Below are 15,878 nucleotides of genomic sequence, written 5' to 3' on the forward strand. Positions count from 1 at the left end.
AGTGAACAGGAAAAAATCACTACCTCTCCCCCTGCCCCCCAAGGAAAGAACATTATATGTTTTATTTACAGTCCTGAGGAAAAAATAATTTTGGGGAAATTACAGTAACTAATGGGCTTTGTCTTATTTTGTTGACAAGAACTTCTTTTAAAGTACTTAAGCTTCCCAGACCAGAGGAGGTCCAGTCCCCTTGAAACAAAATTGAAGTCTGCAGTTACTTGGCTTAGCTAATATAAACAACAGCTTTCTCAGCACCTTTTATGCAGCTTATGACTGAAACAGTCTTCCTGTACACAGAGTGAATCAGATCTTCACACTGATATAATTTGGCACAGCATCAATGGATCTGGCCAGAATGTCTACTGTAAACCTTTCATTTTTAACTGGTGTTCTTAATAACTAAAATCTTTAACTCAAGCTGCGCACTGAAGTTGAGAATTCAGCCACAGGTAATGCATTATATTTAATATCAATTTAATCAAGTCAGGTTTTTTTTGAATCAATTAGATTTACTCAAAGCAATCACCTGGGCAGTCCAATATGTAAAAATACTTTCATTATGTTTATTATAAAAATATAAATGTTTCCACTACAAATAATTTTACATTAGCAAGAGGCCATCTATAATTGCACGACATATAAACTAAATGAGTAAGTAATGCTTTGAATTACAAGTTAAAGAAAGTACATATTACCAATCAAATCACATCTATACATTGCTTATTGAATGCTAAGTATGGCACAAAACTAGATATGTTAAAGAGAAATAAATTATATATGTAAACTATATTTCAAGATATAAAACCAATAATATGGTACATAATGTTGTGAATAGTTGGCATTTTGTTTGCTGTAAATAACCAATGCAGAACCTGTACAGGAAGATGGCCACAAGAATTCTAGTACCTCTAATCCACATGTAAGAACTGTACACTGTCATGTTTACATATGTACAGGGGGAGGGAGTATGGGATGTTTTCATTAAGAGGTCACTTAGAGTACATGTCTAATGTTGAAGGGGAGAGGAAGCTTAACATATTTAAAATGCATGTTACTCATAATTGCAAGTAAAAATAAAAATGAATTTCCCTCTTATCATGAATCAGTATCTCACTTATGCTGAGCATGTTCAGAACAGTGTCTATGTAGGATGACTCAATATTGAGAGACAATTAAGGGTAGTGTAAGGTGTAAAATCTTAATCCAAAACATCTGTATTGTTTTGAGAAATATTTAAACATTTCCTCCTCCAAAGATGCGTGGATGAAAACTGAGAGAAGCATCCGTAGAAATATCTTGTGAGAAAGAGTCCTCCTACACTTGTGTTCACAATGGAGCTTGGTAAGTTAACTTGATTAGCAATGCCTGAATTTTGAATCTGAAGCCTAAATTTGAAGAACAATTCTGAACACAGTAAGCAAGCTGAAATTGGCCTTTGTATTGGATAGGGTGACTGCCCGTCCCTAACTGGGCGTTTCAAGTCCTGGTCCCAGGCTGAATGATTCCTGGATAGTAGCAGTCCATAATTCCCTGTGGTGCCACTAAATGATTACCGGAGGCTAAGGTGGACTTTCTGAGGTGGAATTATCTGCTCCTCATGACATGGCTCGACCCTGTTCTCCTTCTCTTCTCCCTGAGAGTTCACATCCCCACTGAAGCTGGGCCAGAAACTGGAGCTAGACAGTAGGAAAAGCAGCCCAGGGAATCTAGGCTGCTATGGGTGGGGGGCCCTGGAATCAGAGAGCTTCATCTGTCCTTGGCAGTATGCCCTGGAGGGCAGGGACATGGGCTGGGGTCTGTTCTTCTGCATTCCGACCTCCCACCAGCATAGGTGGATTATCTGGGGCTCCCCAGAGCAGTCTGATATTCCATGGCACCTTTACCACTGCCTGGCTCCAACTTGTGATCTGGCCAGGGAGGTGAGAGCCTCAGGGAGAAAAGGAGGGGCAGGGACAGGGTCCCCATATGTATCCCATTTTTGTATTTTGAAAAGATGATCACGCTGAGATTGGATCATCCATCTGCTGTTCTAACAAAAGAACACACTGAATAGCAAACTGTGAATATTTTTGTGCTCTAACTGCTTTCTTTTAATTTTCTACACTTTTCAATATAATTGGTTCAAATTTACGTAAAACTATGTGATTATATTATCACATCATATCGCTAGATCGCATCGATTGAACATATTTCAAATCAGATTCTTCAGAGTATGTCCACTTGCCAGGATTTACTAAAATGCCAGTCTATAATTTTGTCTCTGTTTACCAGTGAATCATAAATGTGTTCACTTTATACTGTTTATGTTTTGGATCCAGGATGAATAATTTAGCACCAGATTCAAGCTAGAGAATTCTTGGAATTCAGCCTCATTCATCTGTGTACTTGAAAAGAACCAGCAACCCATTTTGCATTCATGGCAGCCAACAACTAAATGCATAGTAATCTATACCATCTACAACTCGAGAGCATTCAAATTCCATTTGTCTTGACTTTTGCTTGTTCTCACAGGAACTCAGTGTTATTCAGTGGAATCCATTCTACAGAACACACAGAAGTTTAAGGATTTAGGAGTCCAGTCTTAGGGCTAGTCTCCATTATGCCAGGGATTGATGCTGCAGCAATTTGTCATGTTTGATTAGATGCAGTAACTTGATCTCCAAGCACTCTTCCATCAGTGCCAGTACTCCCCAGAAGGAGAAGTACCTCAGTGGAAGAACAGCTCCAGCTGACTTTACTGCACACAAGATGCAGCAGTAAGCATATCGGCACTACGTGTACAGCTGAAGTCATATCAATTAGATTGACGGTGGGAGTTAGTGCAAACAAGGCCTTAGATGAGCAGCACTAAGTCACATCCTATGGGGCTGTATAGAGATAATGCCATGACAGCCTTCTAACCCTGCACATGTATCCATCAAGCATAGAATTCCTGACCTTTGGCTCCAGATTCAGAATCAAAGCTTTGTAAGTAAGCTAAAGCAGTCCCACTAAATTAGGCTGCAGTTCTGCTCTGCTTATGTGGATTCGTAGCACCAATACTTTGACTTCATGAGAACTATCTGAAATCTGAATAAAGTGCTACTTATCATGGTTAAAGATGGCAAAATCAAATCTTTCGAAAGCAAAGGGAACTAATATGTGTAACGAGGCTGGATATTGGTCTATGGAACAATTCCTATGCTGAAGACACACAGTTCTCCTCGTATATTTACTCTAGGTTAGAAGTATAACAAATTACTGTAAACAGAGATGTCACATAGATGGAATGTCTGTAACTCCAGATGAATCATTGAGAGCAAGAGCTGGAAAAAAGGCTTTTCTTTCTCAGATTTCAAAGAGGGCAGTGTGAACATATAACGAAATCTAGCAAGTAACCCTTCATACAAGTTCTCAGATTAAACCATCGATCCTGATCAGTGAAATATAACTGCATTTGGCACATGGCAGTAATAAATCTAAGTTAAGCTATATTAAAGCATAAATACAAAAAATAAGGAATAAAAGGAAATAAATATGTCTTTTAAAATTAAGCCTTTTTTGTTTTTGAAATGGAAACATTTAGGGAAGTTAATGTAGTGGCAAAAATCATATGTGAACTAACTCAAAATCACTACAAATTTTATTTCGGTATTCCTTTCCACTGTTGAAACAAGAATAACAGTAACATTATTGTAAATATGGCCAGATAAATTTGAGGTATGATCCCTCAATTTTGCTTGCCTTTAAAGAAATAAAATACCTGCTACAGATCTCTTCTCTGTATAAAAATACTGCAAGACTTTTTTTTTTTTTTTTTTTTTTTTTTAATTCTTGTTGCCGCTGTCGATCAAACACACAGCCTTTCTGTCCATGGTCTTTCGTGATATTCAGTCACTAGATGTTCAAATGGCTCCAGCATTCAGTTCCACTGTTTTACTTGGAAGATTTTGTACATTTTTTTTTCTTTTCAAAGTTATCTGTATTATCAGTTAGTTACTAGAAGGGGAAAAAAAAGTATCCACCCTTTAGGGGTGAAAAAAATGTTCCTATTTTTAAGGCATTTGTACTCAATATCAGAGTTTCTTAGTGGGCTTTAAATTTCCACCGATGTTCCCAATAGTGTTGTGAGAGCTCCTTTAATTCATGAAGTTTTTTCAGCCATTACTGTTTGCCCTTTGAAGCAATTTCTCTCTCTATTTGACCTGAGCAACATCATTTTGGTACCTTACACCGGAACAGGGCCATTCTTTGTATGAGTTTCTAGTGCTTTAATACTGCTGATAATCTTCTTCTGAGGCCCAACAACCGAAACACCAACCTTCTTCATATCACTGTAAGAAAGAGACCACATGGTTAATAAATGAGATACACCTTGCTTATGTTTCACACTGCATTTCCCCATTGTTAGATTGGATGAGTGTCTGAGTACAGAAACCAAAGAGAATGTGTGCCTGAACAAACAAACAAACACAAGAGAAGACTTTGTTAAGCATCAGAAAATATCCACCCAAAAGACAAGACAATGAACTAGAGCTGATCATGGAACTGAGTAGAATATTGAGATTCTTAGGGTACTTTTCCATGTTGTAGCAGCATTTCATGCTGTGATCATGGGGGAGTCACTGAGCCTCCTAAAGCCTCAGTTTTCCTGTTCTGCTTGATGTTTTCCCCAAAATAATCCTGCCATCTTGCACACTGAGCCCTGTGAGCAGTATGGCTTTCGTAACTCTTGTATAGATGCTTAAATTTATAGCTACACAGGCATATTCACAGGCCCTGCTGTGTTTTTCTTTCTGTTTTTCTAGATGATCAAATCCCTTTGTTGGGCATAGTGGAAATGTAGCTTCATACTTTTGCTCTGGAGCTAATTAACTATTAGTCCACAGGAAATTGGCCATTACCAGTGGGTTTCTGCAGTGTTCTCAGAAGGTCATTGCTGTAGTAAATCATTATCAGCTTCTTTTTACAGTTGCAACAACATGCTAAGTGGCTACATTTGTGTGTTTTAATTTCCATGTTGAAGCTATTGGTTTCTTATTCTCCATCACTTAACTGCCACTAATGTATACTAGTAAGAATTCAATATTCTCTCAGGTACAGTATCTTCATAACCATGCTGACCTCTTCTTAGGTGCAGAGAGAGAGACTATGACCATGACATTCTATACGACTGGAATAAAGCTGATACAGATTTAAATTGAAACAAATGAATTCATTTCAGGTTAACACCTAACTTTGTAACACCAGTTCCTCCAGCTTGTTCCTTGAGATGTCAGGAGAAAATTGGTACTCATAGAAAGCACAAATTTGAATCTGTCCTTTTCCTTCTTGATCTAAATGGGACTTGAGGTAGATGGGAAGGCTTATAACATTTGTAATATTTAAAGAACAATGGAGAACTTTAGTTTCTTTTCTCTTTTCTTTCTGTTCTCAGTGTGTGTGTGTCTCAGTAATCTAGAATATTGTGCATGCCCATCAGATGATTTGAACAAGAGGATGGTGCATTTTTAAAGATAAACTTGGTTATCTATAACAATCTGACATTTCCTTTTGCCCACATTGATTCACAACTGAAGCAAACAGGGGGTGCATATTTAAGGCCCCAACCAGCTTTTGTTTACCTCAGAGATCTGGATCTCAGTGTGTATGTAACCCCAGCAGATCGTAGCCATCTGTGGGTGGAGTCAAACCTAGAATCTCTGGAGCTTAGAGCATTATCCTTTACCAAGTGAGCTAAAAGACACCAGACTATCGCCGAGGCTGTAAAGCAGACTCATTATTCTCTCTGTATATGGTCTTGGTGGCACTAGATGGCACAATGCATCACACCCAGGAAGTGAATGGGCTACATGTGCTCAAGGATGAACTGGATTAAAAATGTCCTAACACATGTGACGCTTGCTTATTTCATGCTGTCTCTATTTTAAACCTTCTTTCCATCTTCCCCACAGAATTAAAACTCCCAGTAACTTCTCTGGGATCTCCTCCGGTTCATAAAACTTGCAATCATCTAATCAGGGAGAGAAATAACATCATGTGATTCCTGGCCAACCATCCCACTAAAACAGTGACGACTTGCAGTGAACAGTCCACAGGCACTGTCACTGTTGAAGTCACATTTCTTTGAATTGATTCTAAAACACCTCTTTGCACTGTATATTTGCCCTCCTAATATGTACTATAATGTGTCCCTTTCTCCATCTGTTATATATTTTCCACTTCCCCGACACTGAGCTCTGAGTGACGGTGGCTGTTTTCCTGGTGTTTGTTTGTACAGCACTTGGTACAGTTAGGCCGTGATGCCTGTTGTGCATCCCTGCTACCATCGGTGTAACAATAAGCAGTTCATAGGCTGAAGTATATTCACCTAACATGCATCGCATAAAAGGAACACCCACAAAAATAGAGTTCTGAATGGACGAATCTGTTCTCACCAGCAGACTGGGTACAGAGTTATTCGATGGAAAAAGGGGTTTGCTATGAAAAGGTCTCATGCAGTTCTAGTCATAGTTGACTAGACTAAACCCTATTTTTGTTTTTTTCCCCAGCAAAATGTTTAAAACTGAATTCTGTATCCCATTAGGAGATTGTCAATGGCTGACCATTTCGAACTGGCGTGCTTGAAAAATCAGATTCTTAAACAAAAGTGGCCTCGTTTTCAGAGGTGCCAGGCAACCCTAGATCCTGCTGATACTTGACCAATGACCTCTCAGGCCCTGATCCTGCAAGGTGCATCATGTGAGATGATTCCCCCCTCCCCCCTCACTTTATTGGGCTCTGTGTGAGCACAGCAGTCTATTTATACAGAGAGAGCTGCAACTCAACTCACACTTTCTACAAGGGGTGGCCGTGTTAGTCTCTATTTCCAAAAAGAAGTCCTGTGGCACCTCATAGGTTAACAGATATTTTGGAGCATAAGCAATACTTTCTACAGAACTGTTTGTTTCCTATATGCATAAAATAACTAAATTTTGAAGTTTCAATTTAAAAAATGGCCTTTAAACATAAGAAAGTATTTTAAGCTGCTCAAGTGAAAACTTAGTCCAATAGTGCGACTTGTGCTGGCCCAAAAAAAAAAAAAGTCCATGGACAGCAATGATGCATTATATTATCACTACAATGTGCACTAACTTACTCTATGGAAATCTTGGCTATTGTGTCACATGAACTGTATTCCACGCCTGTGAAGATGTCCTTGCACTGTCCTGACCGAATCCCGTTGAGCCAGTCACCTGTCATGCGGAAGGCTGAGATATCAACGTTGCTTTGGTCCAGGAGAAGATTTGATGGCCTGGAGGAAAATATAGGATAAAAGTAAGACAGCCAGAGTAAACATGGATACACTCTCTGTCCAACCTTAACACCCATACCAGCAGGAGTTTCCAGCTGCCTTCCTGTTCATCTGTGAAATTTATCTACCACTGAGGTCACATTTGTTCATGCTGGCAGCTTTAAGAAATATTGTGTAATCATCTTGCTTACAACCTCCAACTATGCAGCTCATCACCATGTTTTAACTAACTGAAGAATTTCCAGTGCATTATACATATTTTCCATTATAATTTTGTAAACATTAAAAAAGATGAGCTTAATTTAAACTATCTTTATAAGGCCTGACTAGTCCCAAATAATAGACGAGTCACTCAAGTTATAAACTCTCTCAATTTCATATTCACTCACTGATAGCATAATTTACAGATATGAACATTCAGAATATTGCAGCCTTACTGAAAAATTCTAACGCTATTAAGGCTAAAAGCACAAATAAATAAGCATAGACAAGCATAGATTTAAAGCAACCAAAAAGCTCAAAAATCACAGAATAATTATTAAGGGGATTAAGAGTGTTAGTGGGGCAACTGTAACCTATGTGGAAAATCGGGAATTTACAATTCACAAGGGCTACGTCTACACGTGTCCCAAACTTCGAAATGGCCACGCAAATGGCCATTTCGAAGTTTACTAATGAAGCGCCGAAATGCATATTCAGCGCTTCATTAGCATGCGGGCGGCAGCGGCGCTTCGAAATTGCCGCCACTTGCCGCCGCGCGGCTCGTCCAGACGGGGCTCCTTTTCGAAAGGACCCCGCCTAGTTCGAAGTCCCCTTATTCCCACGAGCTCATGGGAATAAGGGGACTTCGAAGTAGGCGGGGTTCTTTCGAAAAGGAGCCCCGTCTGGACGCGCCGCGCGGCGGCAATTTCGAAGCGCCGCTGCTGCCCGCATGCTAATGAAGCGCTGAATATGCATTTCGGCGCTTCATTAGTAAACGTCGAAATGGCCATTTGCGTGGCCATTTCAAAGTTTGGGGCACGTGTAGACACGGCCAAGATGATGCAAAAATGCACAAATTTAACATCTGCAGTGCACAGACAGATGAAGGATTATTACTGAGTACAACTAGCCAGTTTTTCAAGTAATTTTTAAAACCCTATATTAAAAACTGCAGGAAACCCAATACTAGAATATCCACTAAGTTATTCTGCAAGGGGCTTGTCTACACTACCACCTTCCTTTGAAGGAAGGATGGTAATTAGGGTGTTGGGAGTTTACTAATGAAGTGCTGCCGTGCATAGGCAGCACCTCACTAAGCAACTTCCCCCCTGCCCCACGGCAACTTCGAAATTTTACACTTCGAAGTACCGGCACGTGTGTAACCACGGCTCACCCGCCAACTTCGAAGTCCCCTTACTCAAAATTTTGGGATTCTGGAATTTCTAGGAATTCTGGTCAAAACTTTGAGGAGTAAGGGGACTTCGAAGTTGCCCTGGCACTTCGAAGTACTTGCGGGTGAGCTGTGGCTAGACACGTGCTGGTACTTTGAAGTTTAAAACTTTGAAGTTGCTGTGGGGAGTGGGGGTGAAATTTGTTTAATAAAGTGCTGCCTATGCATGGCAGCACTTCATTAGTAAACTCCCAACACCCTAATTATCATCCATCCTTTGAAGGAAGATGTTAGTGTAGACAAGCCCAAATTGTTGTAAAGTTATACATTACTTTTGACTTTAAAATTAACTGGAGATGTGTGCCATCTAGAACTGGAAGGGACCTTGTCAAATCCAGTCCCCTGCCCTCTTGGCAGGAACAAGCACCACCCCTGACATCTATTCGCCCTGCTCCCAAAATGGCCTCCTTAAGGATTGAACTCACCACCCTGGCTTTAGTAGGCTAATGCTCAAACCACTGAGCTATCCCTCCCCACAATTAGCCATTGGTCACAAAGGTGCTGAACTGGCACATTTACTGAACATAATTCTTTGTTTATCCACAAACCAAAGGATGACAACAACATCAACTATGCGCTTTTTTTTCCTTTTCCTGCCCTCCCAAGGCACCTTAACCTACTCATAAGGGAAGCATGCTTTAATGGTTAGATGGTAGGTCAAGTCTCCGCACTTTTATTCCAGACTTTGCTGTGATCTACAAATAGCTATCTAGGAATTAGATTATGCCCAGTCCCTCATTTAATCAAAATCAGCATGCAAACAACAGATGGTAACAATTTGGTACTTCAAGCGCCATAGGCTAGAGCTGAACAGTCCACTGAACCATTCACACTATATATTAGAGTATTTATACACTTGGGAATAAAGTTGAATTTATTAAAGTCGACTTATTAAAACTAGATTTTATAAAGTTACAGTTGAGGGTCCAAATCTGCTCACAAAATTGACAGTGTGTCCAATCTGATTGGCTAAGTTCGACTACGGCAGCAGTGCATTCTGGGCACCTATACCACAGTTCCTGCAGCCCCATTACATTTTGGGATTCTGTGCCAGCTTCTTCTGTGGAAAAAAAGTTGGCACAAGTGGGTCTGTGTTTCTGATGTCATCCCAGAGTGCATTTCCCTCCCTTTCCACTTCCCACTGAAAATAAATGGACAAGGGCATGTCTGTGCATCTTTTACATTGACTGCCACCCACCATTACAAAGGACAACATAGAATCATAGAACACTAGGACTGGAAGGGACCTCAAGAAGCCATCGAGTACAACCCCCTGCCCCAATGGCAGGACCAAGTACTGTCTAAACCATCCATGATAGACATCTACTTAACCTGTTCTTAAATATCTCCAGAAATGGAGATTCCACAACCTCTCTCAGCAATTTATTCCACTGTTTGACCACCCTGACAGTTAGGAACTTTTTCCTAATGTCCAGCCTAAACCTCCCTTGCTGTAGTTTAAGTCCATTGCCTCTTGTTCTATCCTCAGAGGCCAAGATGAACAAGTTTTCTCCCTCCTCCTTGTGACACACTTTTAGATACCTGAAAACTGCTATCATGTCTCCCCTCAATCTTCTCTTTTCCAAACTAAACAAGCCCATTTCTTTATAGGTCACATTCTCTAGACCTTTAATCATGCTTGTTGCTCTTTTCTGGACCCTCTCTAATTTCTCCACATCTTTCTTGAATGGCAGTGGCCAGAACTGGTCACAATACTCCAGCTGAGGGCTAACCAGCGCAGAGTAGAGCGGAAGAATGACTTCTTGTGTCTTGTTCACAACACACCTGTTAATGCATCCCAGAATCACATTTGCTTTTTTTGCAACAGCATCACACTGTTGACTTATAGTTAGCTTGTGGTCCACTATAACCCCTAGATCCCTTTCTGCTGGATCCAGAGATGATTCAATGTTTGGTGCAGTGTTTTCTGCTGACTTCTCATAGTACGATGTTGTATATTCTGAACTTATTGCCCACAGAGAATGAGTGGATTGAGGCAGGGGGCACTAATGGGCATCAAGATCTGGAGAGGATGAATGTGGAGTTGTTGGCAGCACTGGAGTATACAGTGAAGCGCAGGTTCTGGACCCACAAAATCAGCTCAGACTGTGGGGGACCACATCATTTTGTGGACATGGGACAACCAGCAGTAGCTGCAAAACTTCTGTATACGTAAGGCCAGTTTCACGGAACTTTGTGAATTACTGTCTCCCTCTCTGAAGCACAGCGATATGAGAATGAGAACTGCTTTGACAGTTGCGAAGTGTGCGGCACTTGCTCTGTGGAAGTTTGCAACCCCAAACAGCTACCAATTAGTGGGAAATCAGTTTGGAGTGGGCAAATCTACAATGGGATTTGTTGACATCCAGGTAGCCAAGGTGATAGCTAACCTTCTCCTGCTAAAGACAGCGACTCTGGGGAATGTGCAGGGCATAGTGGATGGATTTGCTGTCATGGGGTTCCCTAACTGTAATGGGACCATAGATGGAATGCACATTTCCCTCCTGGCACTGGATCACGAAGCTTCAGAGTACAGTAATCACAAGGGGTACTTCTCTATCATGTTGCAGCTTCTGGTGGATCACAAAAGGTCATTTCAACATGGAGTGGTTGGGAAGGGTGCATGAGGTGCAAATCTTTAGGAATTCTGGTCTTTTTAGAAGGCTCCAGAGTGATACTTTTTTCCCAGACCAGAAAATCAACATTACGGATGTGGAAGTTCCCATAATGATTCTTGGTGACCCTGCTTACTCCTTGCTCCCTTGACTCATGAAACCATACACAGGCACTCTGGAGCCGCGTGAAAATTTCTGCAACTACAGGCTGAGCAGGTGCAGAAAGGTGTGTAACCCTTCTGCCAGAAGGAATCGGCAACAACCAGAGCCGAGTTCCATATCTAGGCTTTCCTTTTAATCAATCTCATACGGAACTGGCTCGAGCCCACACCCAGTAGCCGGGGCAATTCACACACCCCCTGGGCGCCTCAGCAAGGCAATGCTTCCCCACTTGCACGCACAGTGTCTGAGTGTAGGAAAGAAACTTTTAATGAAAGAGGCAGAAAAGTCATATGGCAGAAGTTTGGGAAAACACCACACTCAGGCTGTGGCCACACTTGGCCAAAACTTCGAAATGGCCATGCTAATGGCCAAATTGGCGCTTTGAAAGCAACACACAGCTGAGAGGAATAAGGGGATTTCAAAATGCGCGGGGTCCTTTGGAAAAGGAGCCCCGTGTAGCTGCGCTGAGCCACGTACATTTGAAAGTGGCGCTTTCAAAGCGCCATGGCCAGAAGCATGCTAATGCTAATGAGGCACTGAATAGTCAATCCAGTGCCTCATTAGTATTCTTCGATTTGGCCATTAGCATGGCCATTTCGAAGGTTTGGCCAAGAGTGGCCACAGCCCCAGAGTTCATAACCAACCCTCAAGTAACTGTCCCAGCTCAAATGGATTGAGCAGTGTCCCTTGCCTCTCAGGCTCACCAGTCCGACACTGTAACCAGCCAATCTACACACCCAAACTTTCTCCGTAGCCCCCTTTTCAACTGCCCCACTTACAACTCGGTTCAGTCTGTGCAGGCCCTGACACATCACCCTGATGCATTCCCTTATTTAACCTAAGGCAATGTCCCCTTTACGCTAGTCCAGCGTTCTACTTGCTCCCTGCCAGCTCCTCCACCAGCTGTCCGCTGGTCACACCTGACATCCGCCCACTGCTCTTCCTATAGTCTGTCTACCGGTCACTCCTGCTGTTTGCCTGCTGCTCCTGCTACTGGCTGGCCACCAGTCATGCTGTCTGTCCACTGCTCTTCCTTCCAGCTGTCCACCGGTCATGCTGTCTGTCCATCCACTGCTCCTCCTACTGGCTATCTGCCTGCTGCTGTCCTGTGGGTTTTGCTGTAGGTTTTGTCTGCCCGTCACCCACTGCTGTCTTGTGGGTTTTTCTGTAGCCAAAACCCTGCAATTCCAGCTCCCCATAGCTTCAGCTACCAGTGATTTCAGCTCATAGTGGTATTCAGCTCTGGGCTTAGCTACAACATCTCAGTGTCCACCAAGATGGATTCTGACAGAACAACTATAGAGCCAGCTTTAGGTCTACCTTTGAACAGTGCAGTAGGGAGATAACTAGTCAAACCAGTCTTACAGTTGTATAGCTAAAAGACTTCCAGCCAGCTGGTTCAACTCCTCGACCTCCCCACTCTCACCCTCACAATGCTTTGAGGGAAGGAGCCCTCTGCAATCCATATCTTACACAGTAATGATGACTGCCCTGTACTCCCACAAAACTGAAAGCACTGTTGAAACTCCACAGTTCTTACACTGGGTGATAGCATAAATTGTGACTTTATAATAACATATTGTTTACAATTGACAAAACTTCCTTGCTTTGCCTGCTCCCAGCAGGCTTTGTTTACAAGGCATTAGTTATACACACCTTTGTATTTTCATGCAAATGATCTCTGCAGAACACATTCCCCAACTCCTTCAGCAGTATTGAGCTCCTGCTGGCACATTCCTTACAGGTGGTAGAATGTGCCTTTGGCCATTTAAAAGACAGGTTCAGGTACCTTCTGACCTGTGTAGACCTCAGTGAATAAAACATTACCCTTGTTGGGACCTGCTGTGTTCCTCCTAACATTTGTGAGGAGTAAGAGAGAATTTCATGTCAGTGGGGGGCGGGGGCAGAGGCAGCTCTCTTGGCCAGTAATTACAGTAATCTGACACAAGGGCAAACAGAAGAGCACAGAAAGATGTAATGAAAATCAGGGATGCCTTGAAAACCAAGTTTATGAATGAGTGCTCAGTGTTCTGAATCTTTTGCCATTAACTATCATCCTCTTTACCCATGCTGCTTCCCTGCCCTTTGTGAAACCACTTCCAACTTCATGACAACCCTCACCACCACACCCAATCCCAAAGCATGGATCCCAAAGTATATTAGCTAATAAACAAACCTTTCTTTTTACAACCTATAAAGTTTTTATTTAGGGGGCCCTAATGGCAGAATGGTGGGTAAAGGGAAAACAAAAGGATAGTAAACTCATGGTTGCTGGAATGTTAGCCTTCTGCTGGTGGGCAATTCCCTGGGAGTGGAATGCAGGGATCTCTGTGACATTCCTCCCCCCTGCCCCCCGCCTCACTCTGGGGCCTCAACAAAGAAAGGAGGCTGAATATGCATGGAGAGAATGTATAAGTGGAGGCATAGATTTTATGTGGGGGTGTTGAGCCCTGACTAGGCAAGGGGACTGATTGTGTGGAGGAAGGTCTGAAATGGTGGGGCCTGGAGTGATGGGGGATGCACAGCCCTGACCAGGGGAGGGTAATGAATACAGAAAGGGAGGCATGAAATGGTGCAGGTACTGCACAAAGGGTGTAGAGTTTGTAGTGTTTGATTTTTGAAGCATTGCTTCCATTATCTCTGTCTGCCAGGTCATAAAGGACAGATTGGAGAATGCATTTTAGTCTGACTATCCATCATGATTCCTCTCCAATCTCTCAGCTCCTCTCTTTTCCCACCACTTCAAAATAATCTACTATCAGTTCCTGATGGCTCGTCTTCTTCCTAATCCACATTTGGGGTATTCTCATTTCAGGGGGTGGGGTGGCGGGGTCACAAGTCCTCTGATTCCTATTTGCTAGGTCGTTTCCTGTGTAAAAAATATCTTCAAATTTTAAGGGCACTGTCAATAGCAATGTTTTTATCTTTACTGAAAACAATGAGCACACTGACAGAATGAATGGCTGTCTGTCTCTATGGAAGAATACATGGCCCAGCAAGGTTACTCTGTGGATTCTTAAGGCTGAAGAATGAAGGAATCCGAGCAGAAGGATTCAAGCTCTTCTGCAGCTGACATTTACCTTGAACACACTAGTAAGCTATCTTCAGTTCATGGGGAAAAAAAGAAAATGTGGAAGTGCCTCTTCCACCATTTGGATGAGGCAGAGCACTGAGCACTGGGGGTTGTGGGGCATGTCCAGCTGGAGGCCAGCCTAGGGGAGAGTGGGGAGCTACCATGTGGGTTTCTTAAAGCAGTGAGTTCACTTTAAAGCAGGATGTGCCATGAGTTAAAAAACGACTGAAAGTCATTGCAGGAGCACACATGGAACAGGGCAGGGTGCAACCACCTCTGGCCCAGGTGGTAGGGAGGACATGCCACACTGTGATTTAAAAGTCAGTAGGCAGGCTGTATGAGTTTTGCTCTGCTCTGGTTCACAAGCAAAAAAATCATTAAAAGTCACTGCATTGACTCATGAAACTTCCCATGCATTCTAGGTTGCCAAAGGAGACACCAGCCTCCTCAGAATAAGAGAAAGGGATAAGGAAAGAATGCTTGTCCTGTTCACATACAATGCTGGAAAATATGCAACAATGCTCCGTGTTGCCATGATTCCACATTATTTACTGGGGGCTTGATGTGACAAGGTGTCTTACCATAGAAGCAGGAATAAGTCAGTTCTCCCCAAAAATCTCGTGAGAATTCAAGAGTGCTTGTCTAAGACCTTCAGTGAGAACTCCATCACCAGAAATATGCCCATGATTGCACCATATTATTATTTGTAGGAAAAAAGCATACTCACCAGAAGTGCCCTCTCTTGCATCCCCGTTTACCTCCAAAACCTTCTGGGACAAGGGGATCATCTCCAATGTGACAAACAGCTTCTGGCTTGCAGGATGTAGCCAGACAGAATCCCCCCCACTCTACTCCATCTTGCCCCTCTTAGGTGCTTCAGAGCACAAAGGAAACAGCCCAGTCTTGGAACGCCTGACAGCACAGATGCACTAATCTTAAGCACAGTCTTTGATACCTCAGAGCACAGATGGACTGTCTCATCATGACCCTGCATGGACCGAAACCAGACAACAAAAGACAAATGGGCTAGCAGATGACCAGGGCCTCACGCTGCCCTTGGCTAGTACCGGTGATTGATACGCCTACATGTCGCCTCAGGAGAGGAATCTCCCACCCATAAGAAAAGAATGTCTAAATTATCTCCACCTCGCAGGTGTCAATTAAGTCCTTGAAACTCCCTGTGAGAACTAGCATCATGAGACAATCTAACACAATTGGCATCTTTAAAGATAAGGAAGAGTGTACCTGACCCAAGGGGTATAAAGAAGGGTCTGGCAGCCCCCTCTAATTCAGCTCCAATTACCTATACCTGCTGGTCAGGAA

At 42.6% G+C, this 15,878-nt stretch overlaps 1 protein-coding gene across 2 annotated transcripts in view; it reads right to left on the reverse strand.

Moving 5' to 3' along the window:
* Nucleotides 1-534: 534 nt before the first annotated feature.
* The window catches only part of EPHA3 (EPH receptor A3), a 413,871-nt gene continuing 398,527 nt past the window's right edge, over nt 535-15,878 (reverse strand). For both annotated transcript variants that reach the window (XM_074998622.1, XM_074998615.1), the window contains exons 16-17: nt 7,118-7,273; nt 535-4,313 (exon numbers count right to left, since the gene is read on the reverse strand). In XM_074998622.1, the coding sequence (XP_074854723.1) occupies nt 4,208-4,313; nt 7,118-7,273 (262 nt within the window). In that variant the 3' untranslated portion in view covers nt 535-4,207. The remainder of the gene's footprint in view (nt 4,314-7,117; nt 7,274-15,878) is intronic.

This window comes from Carettochelys insculpta, chromosome 1 (genome assembly GCF_033958435.1).
Source record: "Carettochelys insculpta isolate YL-2023 chromosome 1, ASM3395843v1, whole genome shotgun sequence".
Classification (NCBI taxonomy): Eukaryota; Metazoa; Chordata; order Testudines; family Carettochelyidae; genus Carettochelys; species Carettochelys insculpta.